Source organism: Chaetodon trifascialis, chromosome 3 (assembly GCF_039877785.1).
Source record: "Chaetodon trifascialis isolate fChaTrf1 chromosome 3, fChaTrf1.hap1, whole genome shotgun sequence".
Lineage (NCBI taxonomy): Eukaryota > Metazoa > Chordata > Actinopteri > Chaetodontiformes > Chaetodontidae > Chaetodon > Chaetodon trifascialis.
In genome coordinates, this window is record NC_092058.1 from 6,751,420 (window position 1) to 6,771,810 (window position 20,391).

Consider the following 20,391-nt stretch of genomic DNA (forward strand, 5'->3'; position numbering starts at 1 on the left):
GCTGGCTGCCCCGAGAGGCGTGATGGGAGCTCAGGAGAAAGGCGATTAGGACGTGTTTCACCTCCTCCCAGTAGGAAATGATAAGAGATGGCGAGATTATGAACAGGTCCAGAAATGTGCAGAGAGAATGACAAAAGTATTCATCATAGTATCCAAATAACAAGCAGGAGTAACAGTTAGCGATAACATTGGTAAAAATCCTTATGAACACAAAATGTTTGATCCAAATTCAGCAAAATTAAATATGGGATTTATTTCCTGTGATCTAATAAGTAATAAACTTCCCTCTTTACATTTATGATTAAGTATTTTGCATAGTGGATCAGGTTGTGGATCATTGTGGGTTTTTAAACGCACTCAGCTGAACTAGATTACCCAAAGGAGAAGGGTCATTGACTCCATTTTTGCTCAGGGAAGGATCTCTGCTTTGAAAAGGGGAGAATTAGCATCTTCTTGCAGCCTCACTGCTCCTTTTATACAGCAGCCTGGAGCTGTCAGCCTCGCCTTGCTTTCTTAGTTTGATCTGTCTGAGGCTCTGAATCCCTACCCACTCCTTTTTTTCCCCCAATGATTTAACCATACGCGCAATGAATCAAAGGGCTGGAGATCATGACACAGATTGAAGAGTGGGTCCCTGATATGGAGACCAAGAGATTGATTGATCTAAAACATCATCAGTCAAAGTAAAATCGGCCAAATCAAAGAGAGCAGAGAGATAAGAGAGCAGAGGGGGTGAAATGAAAAGCATCGAGCTGTCACAGCTCAGAGAAGTTGAGGTGGTGTGTTTGATGAGCGACTTGATGTCAGTGGTGTCAGGGCAAGTGACGCTTTGATGACACAGTCAGAACTTTTCACGGTCAATCAAGATCCATATCTACAGCAGAGCAGCTACAGTTTTTCCATTACATCCAGGCTCACAGTGGACGTTCTAACTGAGGCTCTGACGAACAGCTGACAAGGAAAAAACTTCTACAGGGAGCGTTTTGTAGATGATACGTTACATGCAAGCAACTTTTTCATCTTGATTATTCTCAGATTTAAAGAACAAAATGACATAGCTTTCCATGTTTTCCACTGTCAGTGGCTTTAAGCTTGAAAATTAGTCAGTAATTCCATCTGACATTCCCATATGTTATATATCAACTTGTTCCCACTCTTCACTGACACTATATTTATACACTCTTTACACACATTTCCCCAAAATTATATACAGTATATACACAGCCAGACATTTGTTATCTTTGCAAAGCTTTGGGATCCCCCTAGAACTAAAAATAAAGTTCTGTGGGTTTGGTTGCACATGAGTTTGTATTGACTCGACCACTGGTGCGTCACTGGGGTTTAAAAGACCATAAAAATGTGTTGGCTAACTTTAGCTTTTAAGTGCAAATTATGTATCTTTACATTTTTGTTAAGCATTGTGATTAGATTTTTTTGACAGTTCTAGAAAGCTGTGGGGGTCCTTTTATATGTATTTCTGTATGGTATGAGACTTTTGGCCAATATTACATTACAGTGACATACTGTAATGTAATAGAACAATCACACCAGTGCAGACTAGTATGAAAAATCTGCAGAACCTTACAACAGTTTTGGAATGGTAATGCAGACTTTATGCTAACTGTCATGAATTACACAACTGGACCAGGTTTTACAAACAATATTGTGCATTCAGGGAATGAAGGGGAATCAATGACTGCCGAGTCAGAGTTGTCATTTCCTTTTACTTTATTCATTCCGCCTGACAGTGTTTGTATTAGCTAATTTCACGTTGGGCGGCAGTGACGTGTCCATCCTCTCAATGTCCTTTTCAGTTGACACAGAAGCTTCTAGCATGGATGCAAAAGAAATAACTCAGTTGCACAACCCATGGGAAAGCCACACGGGTTATTTTAATTATTTCGGCTGATCAGACCTCTTCTCAGGACTGTGTGGGCATGCACAGACTTTGCTTGACTTACATTTCCCATGGGACAAATTTCACCTTTTATTGTTCTTACATTGGAGTCTGGTGACATTTTGTAATCCCCACATACTTCTAACCTCATCTGGCATCTAATCAGCCAGCAATAACGGAAAACACCTGCGTGGGTGTGTAGTTTTAGACTTACAACAACTTCTGCCGCTGCCCCAATCTCATGCACACAATAGGTTTTTTCTGTTGCTGCTTTTCATAGATGTAGGTAGGTGGCTAGCAGGTTGTGCAGGACTTTCCTTTTTCTTAATCCAGACCTACTAAATTCTGATTGGTCCACTGCGTCTCTTATCCAGGTACAACGTAAACATCATTTGGCACATTACCAGACCTTATGAATCACTGAACAAATCAGAGATGTGGGGAGTGATTCAGATGTCTAATCAGACCAATGGCTGCCTGGAATGTTAGAAAACGTCTACTAACATTTAGAACGAAGCAGTAGCATTGTTTGCAGAATGTTTACTGGTAATGTAAGGTGGACACGCAGTCAATGAGCTGAAATACCCACAACCACTTGTGTAGTTATTTTATGAGGTCAACAGGCAAATGCTACAACTGCTGTGCACTAATTGTGGACATTGTGTACATAATGGCTGGATAAAAGGCAGGATCTCATATGAGGAGACGGAGAAAATTACAGTGTCTCTGGCATGGAACCTTATGCAAGGCTTTGTGAAATGAATTCATCCGACATCATGGCTTGCCTGAGAAAATTGTACGTCTGGTGAGGCTACCTTAAGCAGCCCTTCCTACAGCCCTGACTCGCTTCCAGCTGATATGTGTGACAACTTCACCAGCTATTGTTCTTCGTCTTAACTGCTTGCCTGTCGTTGATGGATTGAATAGCGATGCTTTGGCAAGGCGAACACTTCATATTGCCGTTCACCCAAGACACCAGCAAGGCCTTGTCCTTGTTTCATCACCTGTTTCATCATCCTGGAAAATAAAAGGTTTCGTTATTCAGGAACTATAAGAAGCACTGTGAGTCACATATATATGAAAGCAAGGGAAAGTTGGGGGTTGAAAGCCCACTTGAATATTCATGCCATACAATCTGATACCCTTCGTCATCTCTTAATATAGAATACAAAAGATAAAACTGGATTACAGGACAAAGATTTTTAGAGGAATAGAAGAAAAATCCTTATCAGCAAGATTACACAAAAGCATGAAGTGGCCCTCAAGGCCCTCAGTAGACTCAAAGCAGCCATTATATGTGCTGATATTTAGAAAGCACTAGTGACAGCACGAGGACTTCATCTCCATACCCATTTAAGCAGAGCCTCCCCTTTCTCATGCTTCAGCCAACATGAGTCCTTCTCTGTTTTCCCAGTGACCGCATGATGCCAAGGAATGAGCGGCTGCAGTCCATTCACATTCCACACAAGCCACAATAAAGCAGATGGAAAAGTACAATATACAACATATGTGACAACCTAAAAAAAGGATGTTCACTGGCAGCGGTTTTCTGGGCAGATGTGTGCCATTTGGAAAACCACGAAACTGTGTTTTAAACCCTGTGTTGAACTGCTAACTGGCTACAGCAGTTACACTTTCATACATGTGAGGAAAGTGGTGGTTCTTCTCTTCTCCAGCCTTTAATTGTTCTCACATGTCAAAAATATTTTTTCTTTCAATACACTTCCTGTAGCTTCTTGCCCAGTAAAACATATCAAATATCAGTAACTTGACTTTGCATAGCACAGAAAAGTTAACACTGAAAGCACTGCTTTAATGAAAATCTAGGGGAAACGTGGGAATGTGGGAAACCAGAATAAAATATGATATAAAGAAAATTCAAGAGAAGTTGAACCATTAAACGAATGACAAAAGATTATCAGAAAACAAATATTTCTTTATTGGTTAAGAGGTTTTACAGCTTCTGTTACTGGACACAACAATGGTAGGTGGGCTTCTTCAGTGCTTTTTTGCAAGTGTGCACAAGGTGTATGACAAGGAATATATAGGTTTTTTCTGTCAATTATACATTCAGTTGCCTCTGGTTTCGGCATAAAATTTGTCCATCATAATTACATGAGAGATCTTTTCCAAGTGTATGAGGTAGATTCTGTTAACTGCACATTTAAGATATGAAACATCTTCAAACATTTGTAAATCCAATCTATCTATTGAAAGCTAAAGGGTTTACATTTAACAAATAGGCTTAACAGGTCCTAAAACCTTTAATGAAAACTATTCAATAGACAAATCACAACTGAGATCTCTGATTTTGTGGTGATCTCTGCAGCACCACTTTTCATTTCAGTGCATCCTCCGGGGTGTTGACTATATAATGCTTTACATATTTGCCTGAATAAACTAAAACTGAAACCTTATACTTGTGTCAGCTGTATTATCGCAACACAAATGTGCCCTAGCAGTGGTCCCATGATCAAAACAGTGTTGAGTAAAATTAGAGCATTTAAAAAACAACAACAAAAACTGAACTCTTCAAACGTGTGACTGGTTAAACTGGGGATTTTAACAGGATGAGGACTGTCTGGGGAAGGTCAGCACAGAAATCGGGTAACTGTGAAGAGGGCTGTGATGAAGGACAGGACAGGGCGCAAACCAGCAGTCCCGCTGCCCGGCATACAGTGCTCCCTGTTCTGCCCGATGCAGCCTGCATATGCCATGACGTGAGGGATGTAGTTCTGCTCGTGGACCCCGTGTAGCAGGTGAGCCAGGGGGCCTTTAGCGAACACAGCCACATCCTCTCCTCCATGAGTCTCCATGCTCAGCGGTACAGCTGCCTGGGCCTGGTAGTTGTTTTCCTCTGAAAGGACAGAAAGATATTCTTGTTTTTAGAGAAAAGAAAGAGGAAAAGAGAGAGAGAAAAGAGGTGGAAACATCCACCCTAAATTAAAGGTTCCCTGGTGAGTTTTTGCTCTCTAGTTGTGCTAGGGACTATTTTTCTATGGGTGGGTCCCTGCTTTGTTTATGCCCACGCATAAGGATGCACATGCATGATGTGACATGCAATCCTGCCAACGGTTTCATCTTATTCCAGTATTCTACAGATGGCAATAACATTCCAAGATATGCTGCAATGAAGGCAGGGAAGAAGAGGGCACATAAACATGCAAAACAATCTGTATTTAAAATATTTAAAAATCATCTTTGTAAATGTTTTATGAGGAAAGAAATGCATTCATATATATGTCACTGCTGCTTCAGATGGAGAAATTAAAATCACCTTCCCTTCTGCGTAGATTTATCCTCGTATGACTAAAATTAGCTTGTGATATCACAATATCTACCATTGTTTTTTTTCTGGGTAACAACCCAATTTTTGTAAAAAAATCTAAGAAATTTAGGGTGAGTTTTCTTTGAGTCTTTCCCTGTAACATTTACTTACGATAGTCAATAGTTGAGACATTCTCCCTCGCACCGTTAACAATTTTGTAACCTGGTCCGTTCCCATATAAGATGGAGGTGAAGGGCTTCTGATCAATATCACTCAACATTGGGGCCAGACCTTTGGATGGAAACAGAGCATTTAACCCCATTATCACAACAAACCCACAGTGAAAATGTAACTTACAGCACTGCTATACAGATACATCAACAAAGATACATACAGCACTGCATGTGCATCATTATCAGCCCATACCAAATATCGTATTTCCCCTGGCGGTGTAGCCTCCGAAGTTGAACACATGAGAATGGTCAGCAGTGACTATAGTCAGTGTATCGTGGATGCTGGTCAGGAGGTCTGCCCGGCCGATGGCTCTGTCCATTTCCACAGCTTCATGCAGCGCCTGCTTGGCCTTGCCCTCGTGGTGTCCGTGGTCGATACGCCCTCCTGACAGAGACGCAAATACTTCCAGTTAGCCGTTAGACTCAAACACTCAGTGAGATGAAATGTCTCTGTGTTAATTGTTCATTTATCTCCTGTCACATCCTAAATAACCATAATAGAGAGAACAATTTTTCTGTTAAACATAAACTAATTTTGATGACTCTTGAACTCCGGAGGAGGTACATGAATGAATGAATGAATGAATCCAAGCAAATGTGCTTCAGGATGACTGCCTGCCATCCATCCTATAAAACATATCAATCGAATTATCAAAATATCTGACAAGTTACAAACACTGCAGGCCCCAAAAATTCCACCATCAAAAAGGGGTGGGGGCCCTCTTTCACCTCCTTTCAGAGGGTGCTCAACGATCCGACAAGCCCTCTTGACTGTTTGAAACACACCAACCGTTTTATTCTCGCTCCGCCTGGCTGAACAATCACTGTCATGCTTGCAGGTGTTTACCCTCAACAGCCATTGACTGCAACTGTGTTTCTTTGCACAGACTCAGTCAAGGACACACGGTTATCAACATCAACCTTCCTGCGCATGCTGTATCTAATGTTGCGCTGACATTCACAGATCTCACAGCGCTCATGCTGCTGACAATAATAATGATAAGAGCAGAACAATAAAGAATTTTGATGGAACGGCTCATATTTTCTCCTCTCCTAGACTTCCTTGAATAAATGGCAGCAGATAGAAAAAAATTCCTTTATGCTACACACTATTCAATTTCTCAGTTTTCATAGCTGCTGAATGCTGTTTTACATTCTGTACCTATATCACTGTTGTCTCCTGCTTCCGAGTCCTTGACTGTTTTGTCTTTGATGTTTGCTGGCTTTTATGTTTTTCATACCTATTCATGTAAACGGTACTGAATGTCACTCTTTGTATTTTATTAACAGCAGCAAAATACATTTCCCTTTAAGGGACAATTCAGTAAAGTTGACAGCAAGGTAAAAGACTGTGAGAATAGTTGCTTTTGAAATTACTGCAAGAGTTGATGTTTTATTGAAACTATGTCCAACTTGGTGAATCGTTAGAATGTTTTCCATTGATTTCCGCTGGTATGTCAATAGTTTTCAGACGAGGAAGCTGTGATAATGATAAGTTTATCTATCTGCATTCATAAGTCTTTCAAAAAGTTGGAACATTTTTATGTGCTCTTAAGTGAGTTAGCAGACTGCTTGAGTAACTTTAATAGGAATAGAGAGATTCAGGGTCCTTTTCAACATGGTGCCAATATGAAAAATTGGCAGAGCATTCAGGGATGGTACATGTTGGCAAAGTTATCTATGACCGACTACCTCAAAGTAAGCACATTTTCATGTTCAATATTTTAGGTGAATTAGGACCGTTTAAACAGAAAAATGGGGGACCTATCAACAGACTCAAGCTGTTGAACTCTTGTTTACTCCAGGAGAAAACATCATTTAAAGGTTTGAAGGCTTTTTAGTGATAAGTGAACCAGCAGCAGGCAAACTCTATTTCCATGAGTTCATGTTGTTTGTGTCTTCGAACACCTTCTCACAGCATTATTAGCAAACTGGGTCATGTTTCCCCTATGTCGCCTGTCAGCAGATGTCATCAATTAACAGTACTTTGTTTTTGGGAACTGTCAAATTCACATTAGACCGAGTAAGAGAACAACACGGATGCAGTCACTTGACAAGCTAGACGAACACATTATTGTACTTTACTGCATAAAAACTGGAGGCAGGGGAAAACAGCTAGCCCGTGAAAGAAAGAACCTATACAACTTGTCAGTTAACATGCTGTTTCTTGTTTCTTTGATCTGTTGACAAGCAAAACAACAATTTATGGTTTCAGGTAACTATTTCTTGGGAAACAACAGTGACTGTGTGTAGCTTCCCAGTAACAGTAACACTGTACCTCTACAGAGATGTTTACAGTATATCAAAATCAGTCCTCACCAGATACGGTTGGTTCAGGCTGTTTACACACAGAGACTCAAAAGCCTGGACAGCAATCGGCTGCTATTCATTGTGAATGGGGCCTGGCGTTGCAGCCCAGCGGCGCCCACTGAGCTACAGAGATTTAACAGACGCTCAGCGGCAACAGAGGGGGAAGTTCAGAAAGGCTTGACTTCCTGCAAATGTCCTCTGACGCAATTCAACCAGGCAACAGCCAACTCCGATTTCACAGTCTGATTTACAGGTCTTTTCTGGTGCATGTATGAGAAAAGATGTCCAAAACCTTTTCCAGAAAAATCTGCTAAATGTCAGTTTGGTCTTAAGACATTTGACACATTGGAAAAAGAAAAAAAATCTGTGAGCTTCCCAGGTGTCTCTATCCAGATCCTCATCTATGCTTGAGGCTAGTGGCTCTGGGGTAGATTAGCATCACACACCCGAATCTCCAAGGTTCTATCTCCAGGTTTTAACAAGGAAGAAGACTGCGTGGAATGATTTTTCCAGATTTGACCAGATCAGTGGAGTACTCTTTCATGCACAAACATGAGCCAAGTCTTGATCTTTTCATCTCAGTTTCAGAAAGAAAGCAAACATGTGTCTTTCCCAAAATGTTCAATCCTAACAACAACGGTGGGTAACAACCGTAGGAGGCAAACAATCCAAACACCACACACCATATCATTTTATCTCCCAACTGTCATCACTGACTGGCCCTGACTATGACAGACTTGGTCAAGCTCATCAGTGGTGACACTCATATAATAACTATAATCAGCCCAAACAATGTGTGTGTCCCAACCTTAAGGGACATTCACTATTGAAATCTGAAATGTCTCTTACAAAAACTAAGACTTAACTCAGTAAGACAAGGCTGACAGATGTTTCTGAAATCCCAAAACAAAGGATGACAGTCCAATTCCACCACAAGACTACAAACTCACCTTCCACAAGCAGGAAAAATCCACTGGGGTTCTTCCTCAGGATCTTGATGGCCACCTCCACCATCTCTGTCAGCGATGGATCGGTCTCAGCGTTCCTCTCCAAGTCATACGTCAGATCCCCAGGTTCAAATAGACCTGGAATAACAGAGGCACGGTTCAAGGAGCAATAGGATATTACATGTAGAATATAAGCCCACGGCAAATGCATACACATAAGGATCTTCATTTACACTTCAATGAGAGCTTCATAATGACACTGAGACTGGAAACTCACCCAGTAAGTAATCCACATTGTTAGGGTTCAGTGATAAGAGCTGCTTCTTGTTCCATACATAATGGCCTTTCTGCTCAGTTAAAAAAAGACACATACAGTACAGTGTGACTGCAGTCATTTTAAATCCTAAATATGTAAATGTAATTGGGACGATAAAAAAGGGCACAGACAAACAAGAAGAGCAAAGAGAGAGAAGAAGAGGAGAAATTTACTTTGTCCTTCATTTTCTCAGTCCATTCCTGAACCAGGTTTCTTCCATCTTTTCTTGTGCCGCTGTGCTTTGCAATGCTGGGGTACTCCACGTCCGATGTGTTTTTAGGGAACATGTACTTCCTCCCTCCACCCATAATAACCTTCAAAGTCACAGAACAGAATAAAAAATTACTCTCTTGGAGCTGAACATTTCAGGACCAAAAGATCACATGACCTAAGTACATGACAATTAGCTAAGCCCTGCTCACCTTAGCTACTATTGCTACCCATTTGCATATGCAGTGAACCATGATAATGTGGGTAAACTTAAAATTCAAAGTTCCCAGTTATTGTTGAAACAATGGTCCTTTGATTTCCAACAGAGGTAAAGAAAAGCATCTAATTCCTAGTAGGCAACAGACGACCACTGTCGCTAGCAGATTTTATCAGCTTTAGTTAACCAAATAATTAAGGTAATGTTAGCGTCGTGAGTCTTAAAAGGGCCCCAGGCTCCTCAGGACTGTGTGTCTAATTATGCTGAACTTTGCACGAAGTTGCTTGTGAGAAGGGAACCATCAATTATAAATGAACACATCATCATCAGCACATAGTAAAAATTGGTTAAACCTGTTTGAATAGTCCAATACTGGTACTCTTCTGAAATCATAGAAGTTCAACAAAGTGACTAGGGTTGTGCATCTTCAGTGCAACCGGAATTAGCTAAAAATAACCTGAAACTCTGAGGGCTTTCTGGTGACACATCACCTGCTGCGTGTCAGGCTTAATACTTTTGACTCACATCAATGTTGGGAATGTTTTCAAAGAGCTGTCTGGCGATATCCTTGCAGCCGTCCTGCAGTGCTTCAGCTGGCATCTCATTGTCGGAGTACCAGTCTCTGTCCACACTGTGGGCGTATGCAGCGCTCGGAGTAGCATGGTTGACACGGGTCGTTGTCACTATTCCCACTGACTTTCCTGCAGTGGACACACACATACACACACAGGCAGCTGCCTGATTAAGGGCTGAACATGTTTAGATTTAGATAAGCTAGCTTTGATTGAAACTGAAGTGCACTGTATGGAACAAGGAGTGCGGATTTTGATATTGATATATCCCTAGTCTGACTACTACTTTTAACAGTAACGTCCACTGATGATCAATGGATGGACCAGGATTTATCAGCATGAAAATGGTTTTCTTCAACTAAATGTTCTGGGTGTAAAAAGAAAAAGCACTAAAGGCCAAACAGCAGAGGACAGTCTTGTAAAATGACCTGATGAAAAACACTCTATTCTCTATTCGCTTGTGCAGAAGGTCAGCTGCTGCTCGCCATGTTCCCTGAGGAATGATTGGATTTCTTATTATCTGTGACCCCTGCACCCACACACATGCTCTCAGACACACACACACACACACACACACACACACACACACACACACACACACACACACACACACACACACACACACACACATCCTGACCCTTACCCACCCCTAACTTATCCCCAGCACCGCCCTCTGAAAATCCATGGTACACAATCCTTTCACATCTCTATCTCCTTCTTTGTGGTGTCTTTTATTGTTTTATCTTCAAAGTGTTGTGTTCAAGCAGACTGTAGAACCCTGTAGTGTACCGTTGAAGGGTGAAAGCACACATTCAAGAAAATCAGATGTCATTCATTGGAACACTTGGCAGAGGTGGCCATCTTCCAGGCTTTTGATCAAAACTGTTTAACATAGATAAGACTGAATCTATGGATGTCTGTGGCCAAATTCCAAAATCGTTTCAACTGAAATGTGGATTCAAATGGACTAAGGATGGGTTCAGATACTTTGGTGCTTTTATCAACTTCTCTACAGAAAAACTACATGAAGCTGAGTACAAGAAGACCATCAGATGCATTACCAAGGACTGCTTTTTTTTTTTTTTTCTGATATTCACAACATCATAATACCTACATCAGGTACTTTCTTACAACACACCAGGAATGAGAAAATATGAAAAAGCCTGCTCTAATAGAACAGTTCTTTACAGAGCTACATCCTGGAAATGAGGCTAGAACTCCAGTATATACTTAATTTTCCTCTCAATGACCAAACAGCACCTCACAAATGAAAGAGAAATTGGAGAGAATGGACAGAGATCTATCACCTGGAAGGAAGTTTGTAGGGGGGAACATTTGACGATGCAGTCTAATAGTTGGAGGAAGTTCCCTTAGTTAGCACTTCTTTACTAGATAAGTTCAATCTGTCTACAGTTTATGTGACACAATCCTTTAAAGTAGCTGTAGTTAAACCTCTTCTTAAAAAGGCCATTCTTGATCTATGTCTGTGAAGATTCTCATTCATCCTGCTCATGGTACTTTTAAGTGCTTTCCAAAGGCAACAACCCATTCTTGATCCTGGGGGTTTTAGCCAACTGTATATCTAACCTTACTAGGGGTAGGCAAAAATATCGATATGGCAATATATCGCGATACTTTGGCTGAATCCCATTTCACCCCTTGGCCCTCCCCCTTGGCCCTACCCCTCCGTTTTGCGGGTTCACGTGGAGGGGTAGGGGTGTCCCAATTCCTATTATGACGGAGGGGTAGGGGGAAGTGGTAGGGCTATGTACCCCTCCAAACGGAGATTTTTCCGAGGCACACTCCAAACGGAGGGGTACGACAGATTTCTCAGAATGCCTTGCAAGACCGGTATTTTCTCCATGAACGAAGTTTTAAAATGTACGAAAACCACTTTATTGTCTATTTTAACGTTGTTTCAAAGTGTAGTGGTCATTTTCCTCGTAAAAAAAACCCCCGAAAAAAATTGATAGTAGTCAAGGCTTCAGTTACGTGGTTACCGTTGCCAGGCTGAATGCCACTAGCGGTGCTCTGTGGGCAGCCTGATAATCTGCAGTGATAACGTTATCAATAATAACTTTGGCAACCTCGCTGCTGGTATTCAGTTACATTGACAGCGTTGTGGGATACAACATGCAGGAATGTCATACACAAATCGAATGTGACGGTAGCATTAGCATGTCGCATCTGCCTATGTAAGAGGCAGCGGCGACTACTGATGACGTACGCGATTGTCAAAGGGGTGTCCCAATTCCAAGGGGTTGACTTTCGGCCCTACCCCTTGGCACTCCGTTTCAAGGGGCAAGGGACAAGGGGTAGGGCTAAGGGGTAGGGGTAGAAAAGAGAAATGGGATTCACCCTTTGTCTTCCGATTCAATATCGATATTCAAATTTTGAATATCGATATTTTTTCAATTAATAGATCATATTTCAGACGGGTTGTAAGTCCAGGAGGACTTCCGTGGGGTGTCGCTGTACCGCTACCTCGCTGCAAGGCACTCTTCTTCTTCTTCTTCTCTTTTTTTCCCCTGGCGGTTGCAGTGAGGAAGTGGAGCCGGAAAAAAACAAGCAAACATGGCTGGTAACGTTAAACTAGAGACGCCCTCAAACTTTAAGGCAGATGTTTGGAGGTACTTTGGATTCCAAAGGAAAGGAGAAACACACAGTGAGCTGGACAAAGAGTACGCTCTTTGCAAACACTGTTTCGCTCCCATTAGATATTCGGGTAACACAATAAACTTGCGAACTCATTTAGTAAGACACCACCCCGACATATTAACTCTTAACTCTCTTGTATAGTTACAATAAAATGGCATGGATAATTTGAATTACATTGTTTTGACTCAGTTTAAAATTTGTTCAAAATTTGGATATCGCAATATCATATCGTATTGTGACTCAAGTATCGTGATGTGTATCGTATCATGAGGTCCTTGGCAATACCCACCCCTAAACCTTACTACTACTAGGCACACCAGGAATCAGGAGGACATCAGGAAAAATCAGGAATTAAGAGAAAAAAAAACAACCAAAAACCTGACGAAACTTCATAGCAACAGTGGCACAAGAGAGATTGTTGAAAAATGAGTGGTTGAAAGTTAGTCTCTTGTCGTTCTAAATGAGAATACACACAAAAAATACCTCTTTGGGTCAAGTTAATGTCAATTACAAACTGCTCTAAGGAGAACTTTGGTTCAAAGGATGAACAGCTGAAAATCACTTTCAAGAGCACTTCAAAGTCACTGCTTTGAGCGATCAAGTCGCCCCGGTGAGTATTCCCACTTCCCCTTAGCACAGCAGTAACTATAACTACAATTATGTTTCCTCAGACGTGAACGGCATGATAACTGACTGCAAACATCTGAAAAGCTACAATTCTGCATCCCTGTAGAGTGAATGAAAGAGGCCTGTGTTATGTAATGGTTATTTAACGCTACCTGCGTCCTTAGCCCATCTGAGGATGGAGGTGACCTCATTGCCCTGAGTGGTGTTGCACTGGGACCGGACAGCAGCTGCACTCACTCCCACCGTGCCCTCATTGGCCTTGACCCCGCAGAGGTAAGCTGTGGCAGTACCAGCACTGTCTGGCACCTGTGCGTTAGTGTTGTATGTCTGCAGGGTTACAGGCCATTGACATGTGGTCAGAACTCAAACATCAATGTTTATGATGTGCTTGTAATGTGATGTAATTTGTTTAGACATGGCACTAACTGAACTGGTGCTATTCCAAAGATTTACTGAGATGAATGATGAAGCTGGTGTTATTCTTATTTTTGGGAAAAAAAAAAAAAAAAAAAACATGAAAAGACCAAACCCAACAAAATACTTTTTGACTTCCTTAACGTGTCTCTAAAATTTCTTTTATGTTTTTTTTAAAAAAAGGCTTAATAATTTGTTAAAACAGCTGGGCACTGTGTTCAGGCAAAAGTTATGCAAACAAGACAATGTTCCATTTTTGAGGGACTATTTTCAGCCGCAGATTAAGAATAAATAACAACTGATATACGCGACTGTTTTTGATCAGTTCTGTAATTTGCAATGGTTAGTGTCATTTTTAGCCATCAGCTGCTTGAATATGTGCACAGCAACCACAGTCTCCAGTTTCTGATGTATAATTTACCTTTAATTAGCATTAATTAGGCTTCTTCAAATCATTTGACACCGAGTCCAAGTTTATACACTTTATATTATAAAGTCTACATACAAATCTCATTGTTTTCTCTGGATAATCCAAACAGATTTATCAACAGTCTGGGTGCGCCCCCCCTTCCAGCAGCGCACCTGCCTGAGTAGCGTGAATATTTCCCAGTCTTTTGCCAGTTGCTGTCTCATGTGCTTTTGTAAGACTTATGATAGTTCTTTTCTTTTTTGCCTCTCATGTGTGCTCTTTTGTTTCAGCGCCTACCAGCCACGTCCAGCGTTTGTTCAGCCTCAACCCACCTTGTTGTTTTCTTTTGTTGTCCCCACTCTTTGTGAGTGCCTTTTGTTTGTTTATCTCCACTCTTTGAGAATGCATTTTTTGTTGTTCTTTCCACTCCTTATGAGTGCGTCTTTTGTTCACCATTATTGTTAATAAATTATTTCCTTTCCAACTCTTGTCTCTGGTCTGCATTTTGAGTCTAAGAAATATTGCATTTAAAGGCATAGCCTAACAAAAATGAAGAGATAAAAGAATTAAAGGTTTGCTTGGTCAGAACGTCCATCTCACATTACATAAATTAACTCTTTCTTGTACAAAGGCAAAAAGGACCTTTGAAGAAGTTTTTTTCAAATTTTGCCTTTTCCATCAACCTTTTCTGAGGCGATCCTTCAAACTAAAACACGCTGATGGTGGCACTTTTGTAGGATCAGCTGCTTGCTGGTTTTGGTCTTTTCATGGGATTTGCTGGCAGTAAGAAAAACACAGAATATGGTCAAACAGTCTTTTCATCAGATCTGTAACATAACGCACAGCCTGTATAACATGACACACTGAATGACCTTGTGTGCGGTCACAGGCCTTGTCAGGAAGCCATTAGTGGTCACAGCAAGATCAATACATTGTGCCATACTGTATGATGTCATAATAAGTCAGACCTTGGCCAGAGACACAAAAGGGAACTTGTCCATCTCCAGCTGCGTCTCCTCTCCACTCTGTCCGTTCAGCTGACCCTTCAGTATTCGAGCAGCCGTCACCGTGGGAACGCCCATCCCTAGACACCGAAAGCAGGTCGACTGTTAGGATTGCATTCGTTTTCCCTCAGGGCGGGACAGAAAGAGGCTGCACGTGACACTCCATTCACTGCTGTGCACAGAGGGTTTTGCTTTCCTTGACACTTCTGAACAAGATGACTGCTGTTAGGCCAAACATTTTCTTAGATATCAACTCCTTCACAAACAGACACTTGAAGAAGAAGACAATATAAAGCAAAGACAAACGAAACACACACTTTTTAGGTCACAGAGAGAAAGGACCTGGACTCGTTGCAGGTTGCAAGTTGATGACTTGTGCTTAGGATGCCAGCATTTGACGATAATTACAGTTAAATGTGTGCAACAGCGTATTATAATTCTTCAGGTCACAGGAAGCGAGGATCTCCAGATCTGGATGAATTCAATTTCCCATGACTTTCTTTTATTGTTTTCTGAAGTGAATGCCTTAAATTAAAGAAACAGTTTAATATCCTGTCCAAAGTAACTGCTGTCCTCATCCTACTTCACCTTTCTTGTGCTTTGCGCTGGATGGAAAACAAAATGTGAGGAATACTCATAAGTACCATTTGCCTTACAGTCATGTTGAAGACTGCCCTGCATAAATAAATCCTGCATGAGCCTCTGAGGTACACAGAGGAATCAGCTCCTGTGATATTCAATTTCCTAGTTGGACAATCATTCCCTATTGTGCCATCTTACAACTTGAAGTGGTCCAACACTCCCTGTTATTCTCTAACTGCGCTAACATGACTGTGCATGCAACAGTGTGCAAGAATGTCATGTTGTGCCTATAGTCCAAACAGAGAGCGCAGAGGCCTAATGGAGGATAAAGGTTAGTATGCGACCAATGAGGGTCCCTGCCCAAACAGAAGCCCTGTGATCTGGTGGCAGCACATTTGTATTGTTTGATTCATCTCGCATGTTGGCAAACATTTGAAGAATCTCATTCATTTTCTACTGGATTACTGGATCCACTGCAACAACATTTCAGCTTCAATACAAATGTTGGCTCGGCTGGACTCTCCATAATTAATCTTATTTATCTAACTTGACAAAAGGGACCTGCAGTGATGAGCTTGCTGCTATTCAGTCCTTCTGCAGCAATGCTACCTTTCCACCTTTGAGTGGATTTGGGGAAATCAGAATGCAAGCATGATGATGTTGTGGCTTACCATCCCCAAGGAAGAAGATGAGATTCTTTGCTTTGTTTTTGTTCAGATTTTGCAGCGTCAGGGCGTTCTTCAGGGTCCGTTGGGCCCACGTATTCCAAAACTTGGGATCCTTCTCTTGCTCTGTGTATGACAATAAATAAGTCAGATTGGCTCTGGATGGTTAAGGGAATCAACATAGAAAATGTCTGAAAATGAAAAGTGTCTTCATATGTCTTGTTTTATGCAACCAATAGTCCAAAACCCAAAGATACTCTGTTTACTCTCATGTATGACAAAGAAAAGGATCAAATCCTCACATTTGAAAGCTGAAACCAGCAAATGTTTGGCATTTTTGCTTAAAAATGACAACAATGCTAATTCAATTAAAACAATTTGATTGACTAAGTGATTCACTGACTAATCACTGCAGCTCAAACTGTCACCAAATCAGTCAAATTATTTAAAGGGAGGAGGACATTTCATTTCATGTTATGTTAATGTTAATAATCCATATTCTACACGTCTGACTAGGTCCAAATCTTGTTACAGAATATGACCGCAGAAGTTGTTACAGGACAAATACACGTCTATCTCCTGCAGAGCAGCAGGGTGATCATTTTCTACAGAAAATTCAAGCAAACAGTGAAATCCTGTTATTTTCTTGGCACCACCAAACTAAATACAGCCACAAAAATATCCACTGTTAAAAAGCAGGAAATCCGTCCCTGAAATAAACTTCCTTGGGCTTCCAAACACGACCTTAACAAAAATCCTCCAAAACATCTCCTGTCACATCACAAACGACTGGACAGCTGCTGTTTTTTTTTGTGGTGGCGACTGACTAACAGCACAGTAACTTACCAGGGAATTGTGGTTTCCCCAAACTCTCCAACATCAGACAGGAGCAAATGATGAGCAGGGCTGTCACCTTCATGTTGTCGTCTCTGTGTGGCTGACGCGTGACTCTAGACAGCCATAACATGCCACTTTGAGAAGCTGAGGAAGCCTGTCTGCAGTCGTGTCACAGCTGGAGAAGAACACACACAAGCACACCAGTAATTACGTCTGTGTCATCTCGTCACACACCCGTTCTGACATACTGGTTTAATATTCATTCTGCGATGATTTGACTGAGCACACTTTACGTTTCAGGCAAACCACACACTTCCTATTCGTGCTGTGATGCTTCAAATAATGCACTCTGTAATACAGTCGCAGGCTTGTCCTGTTGATTTGGCACTTGAGTATCAATTCTCTATCAGTTCCCCTCTCGCTCGAGGACTTCTCCAATGCAGAAAGAGGCCAAACAGGGATGTGTGAGGAGGCAAGAAGCAACAAGGGGAATGCAGCGAGCCGTTTTCATGTCGTCAAAGCGAAGAAATGCGTTTCTTTTGTGTTGTTCAACCAGGTGTCAGTCGTGAAAAGCAGATCTTTCAGCCCACCATCAGGCTGTGAGGAAGAAACAAAAGGAGAGCGGAGTAAAGTTAAGCTGGAGGCCTCACTGTGAATGTAAGTAGTCACAATAGGGGCCCTTATGGGTTCTGGCCAGTCAGGCTTTCATCTATAATTATCCACACTCTGCTCCTTTCTTCCCTGTGCTTATAGTCAAGGTCATTTTAATGGGATTGAGCTCCATAGCACTAAGAGGTTTAAAGGCCATAATAAAGCCGATTAACACCAAATGATTGACTGGACACATCCACGCATGAGAAAAAAACCCCTCAAGATACTAATATTTTATCAGAAAAATCTTTCACCTGTAAATCCTGACAAGAGGATTTCTTTTTCTTTTCCAGTGTGGCTGGCGTTGCATGCAAATACTACAATTCTGCAAAGTCCAAATTGTGAGATCAGTCAAGTATCACATAGTTAAATGGAGATCTATTTTGTGAGCTGTGTTTCCTATCAAGCCCTGGCCTGTCGTACACGCACCACCTTTCCATTCTGACTATAATGAAATTCCAAACAGCTTGCAAAAGATCACCTCGTCAACGACTCCAAAAGCTTGCTTGGACTGGAAACCATGCCAGGGTGCATCTGGGTTAATAATGAGATAAAGGCAAGTCTGGACCAACCCGAGCATGTAAAAGAACCAACCAGGCAGAACTCAGCGGATGTAATAAAAGGGTAAAGTATGACTCCATGGTGATGTGCCAGAAGTCAGTTGCTTGGACCGTTCTTCCGATGCAGCAAGCCAGAGGTGGTCAGTGGCCCTTAAAATCTGCCAGGTCCACCCAGGGGCAGCGAACCAGCCAGTCTGCAGGTGAAGTAGCAAAGCAGCACCACCACGGCCAACAGGAGCATACCAGTCAGGCCAGTGGTCAGTATCATGTAGGATCCCACTTCAGTCATGGCGTCACCAGACGTCGGGCTGCTCCAAAGCGGGTGTCAAATGGGGTGAAGTTCTCCAGGAGTAAATAGCTTCACATCCCCCTCGAGCTGTTCGCTGCGCTGCCGCCGAAGCCTGAAGCAAGTCGCTTAAATATGTCACTCCAGCAGGTAGCAGCTCCACAGAAAGGATTAGGCTTGTAATTATGCTCAGGAGTGGAGGGTGGATAGACAGAGGCTCCACAATATTCTGATCAAACCTCTATTTACTGTGCTGTGCCTGGTTTTCAGACAAGATTGTGTTATCTTCTCTGTCTCGGGTCACTCTGATTCCCAAGGACACTAAACACAGTTGCAGGTTTTCAAATAAGCAACTTGGTTTACGTCTCGCAGGCTGCCTTATCGAACCTCTGGCATGCACACAGAATAACTAACATTTTACCTGAATTTCACTCTAAAGGGCACGTTTTGTTTCCTTATTTGAGTGATCTGTCACTACGTGAATATTTAGCTAATTAAGAGATGATACATCACATTTTATAATCACTGTGTTGCCAGTCTTAAGTACAAATTGTTCATGCCCCAAAACCAAAAGTCCATGCTGCATCTGAGAATGCCAAATAGATAGATAGATAGATAGATAGATAGATAGATAGATAGATAGATAGATAGATAGATAGATAGATAGATAGATAGATGGGAGAGCAGGAGTAGCTGCAGATAAACACTTATGCAATGTCCAACTGCAGGTTTTTATTAAGTATAACAACATAAAATCATGTATGCTTATTAATAAACGTATTAAAAGTGTGCAGCTGAAGCCCATCAAGGACCAGCACTTATCCTGCTGAAAATCAGGACATTAAAGAGCTGGTGTCGGTGCAACAGATGAACAAAAACTCCATCTTTTAAAGCCCAGAGTGGCTCATTTCACATTGCTTCACAGCGAGGATAAACTCAGCAACATTCAGAGCGGATGCTGCGCGGAAAAGATGCGAATAGTGTAACAAGCTGTCACCAAATTTCAGCCTACAGCGTGTTCCTCCAAAAGCAACCTGTTATCTGTGAAGCAAGCCAGGAGAAAACAAAGTTGCATTGTTGTTTTACTCACTGCGAGCGGCGTTTTCCGGCCACAGAAATCTACATCCAAATGCGCCTGCAGATCATTCAGTGCTTCACCTTGAAATGTTGCTCCTTGTCGCCGCTTCCAGCCCTTTTTATAAGGCCACACTTGTTCGACTTTGGCTCTGGGGGTCTGAGAATAGCGGTCTGTATCCCATGAGGGGGTGAAAAAAAAGAAAACGGCTTAGAAATAACCATGCCATGCTGTGGATGGACCGAGAGCTCCGCCTGTCTGACGCCCGATGCATTGCTCAGAGGACACAGTATCCTCATTACACTGTAACTAAGTGGTGTTGGAAGTATTCACATACTTTTAGCAGCAATGCATCCATCATTAGTAAGAAAGAAAGAGATTGTCAGAAAAATGTACTGTAGAATTATTATTATGGATGCATTAACATGTATGCAGAGATTTTAATGTTATAGCTGGTTGAGGTAGAGGTAATTTATCTGCTTTATATAAAGGCCTGGTGTCACTGTTTATTTGTTTATTTACATTATTCATAATCAATACTTATTTTTTACGAACAAGTATATACTTTGGACAAATGCCACATACTGCATAATTTATTTCCTAAACTAGTTTGCAATGCCCGTGCATTGTCCTGTGAAATACACAACACTGAA

The 20,391-nt window shown here is 41.6% G+C and overlaps 1 protein-coding gene across 4 annotated transcripts; it reads right to left on the reverse strand.

Annotated features, from left to right (window-relative positions):
- Positions 1 to 3,812: 3,812 nt before the first annotated feature.
- alpl (alkaline phosphatase, biomineralization associated) lies at positions 3,813 to 19,901 on the reverse strand. Of its 4 annotated transcripts, none has more exons than XM_070959087.1 (12): positions 19,754 to 19,901; positions 17,176 to 17,341; positions 16,336 to 16,455; positions 15,047 to 15,162; positions 13,408 to 13,582; positions 9,924 to 10,099; positions 9,145 to 9,285; positions 8,933 to 9,002; positions 8,659 to 8,793; positions 5,592 to 5,783; positions 5,337 to 5,456; positions 3,813 to 4,754 (listed from the first exon to the last, which is right to left on the reverse strand). In XM_070959087.1, the coding sequence occupies exons 2-12, from the start codon at positions 17,294 to 17,296 to the stop codon at positions 4,489 to 4,491; spliced, it is 1,632 nt and encodes a 543-aa protein (XP_070815188.1). In that variant the 5' UTR covers positions 17,297 to 17,341; positions 19,754 to 19,901; the 3' UTR covers positions 3,813 to 4,488. The 4 variants fall into 4 exon arrangements, with proteins under 4 accessions (XP_070815188.1, XP_070815190.1, XP_070815187.1 ...); XM_070959089.1 differs by lacking the exon at positions 19,754 to 19,901 and adding an exon at positions 19,479 to 19,624 and having other exon boundaries at positions 17,176 to 17,334; XM_070959086.1 differs by lacking the exon at positions 19,754 to 19,901 and adding an exon at positions 18,299 to 18,791.
- Positions 19,902 to 20,391: the final 490 nt, after the last annotated feature.

Coding starts and splice junctions, on each gene's coding strand:
- alpl (XM_070959087.1), bottom strand. CDS start 17,296: ATGTTATGGCTGTCTAGAGTCACGCGTCAGCCACACAGAGACGACAAC. Junction 16,456..17,175: donor GGGGAAACCACAATTCCCTG/GTAAGTTACTGT, acceptor TGTCATACACAG/AGCAAGAGAAGGATCCCAAG. Junction 13,583..15,046: donor CTTTTGTGTCTCTGGCCAAG/GTCTGACTTATT, acceptor GTAACCCTGCAG/ACATACAACACTAACGCACA.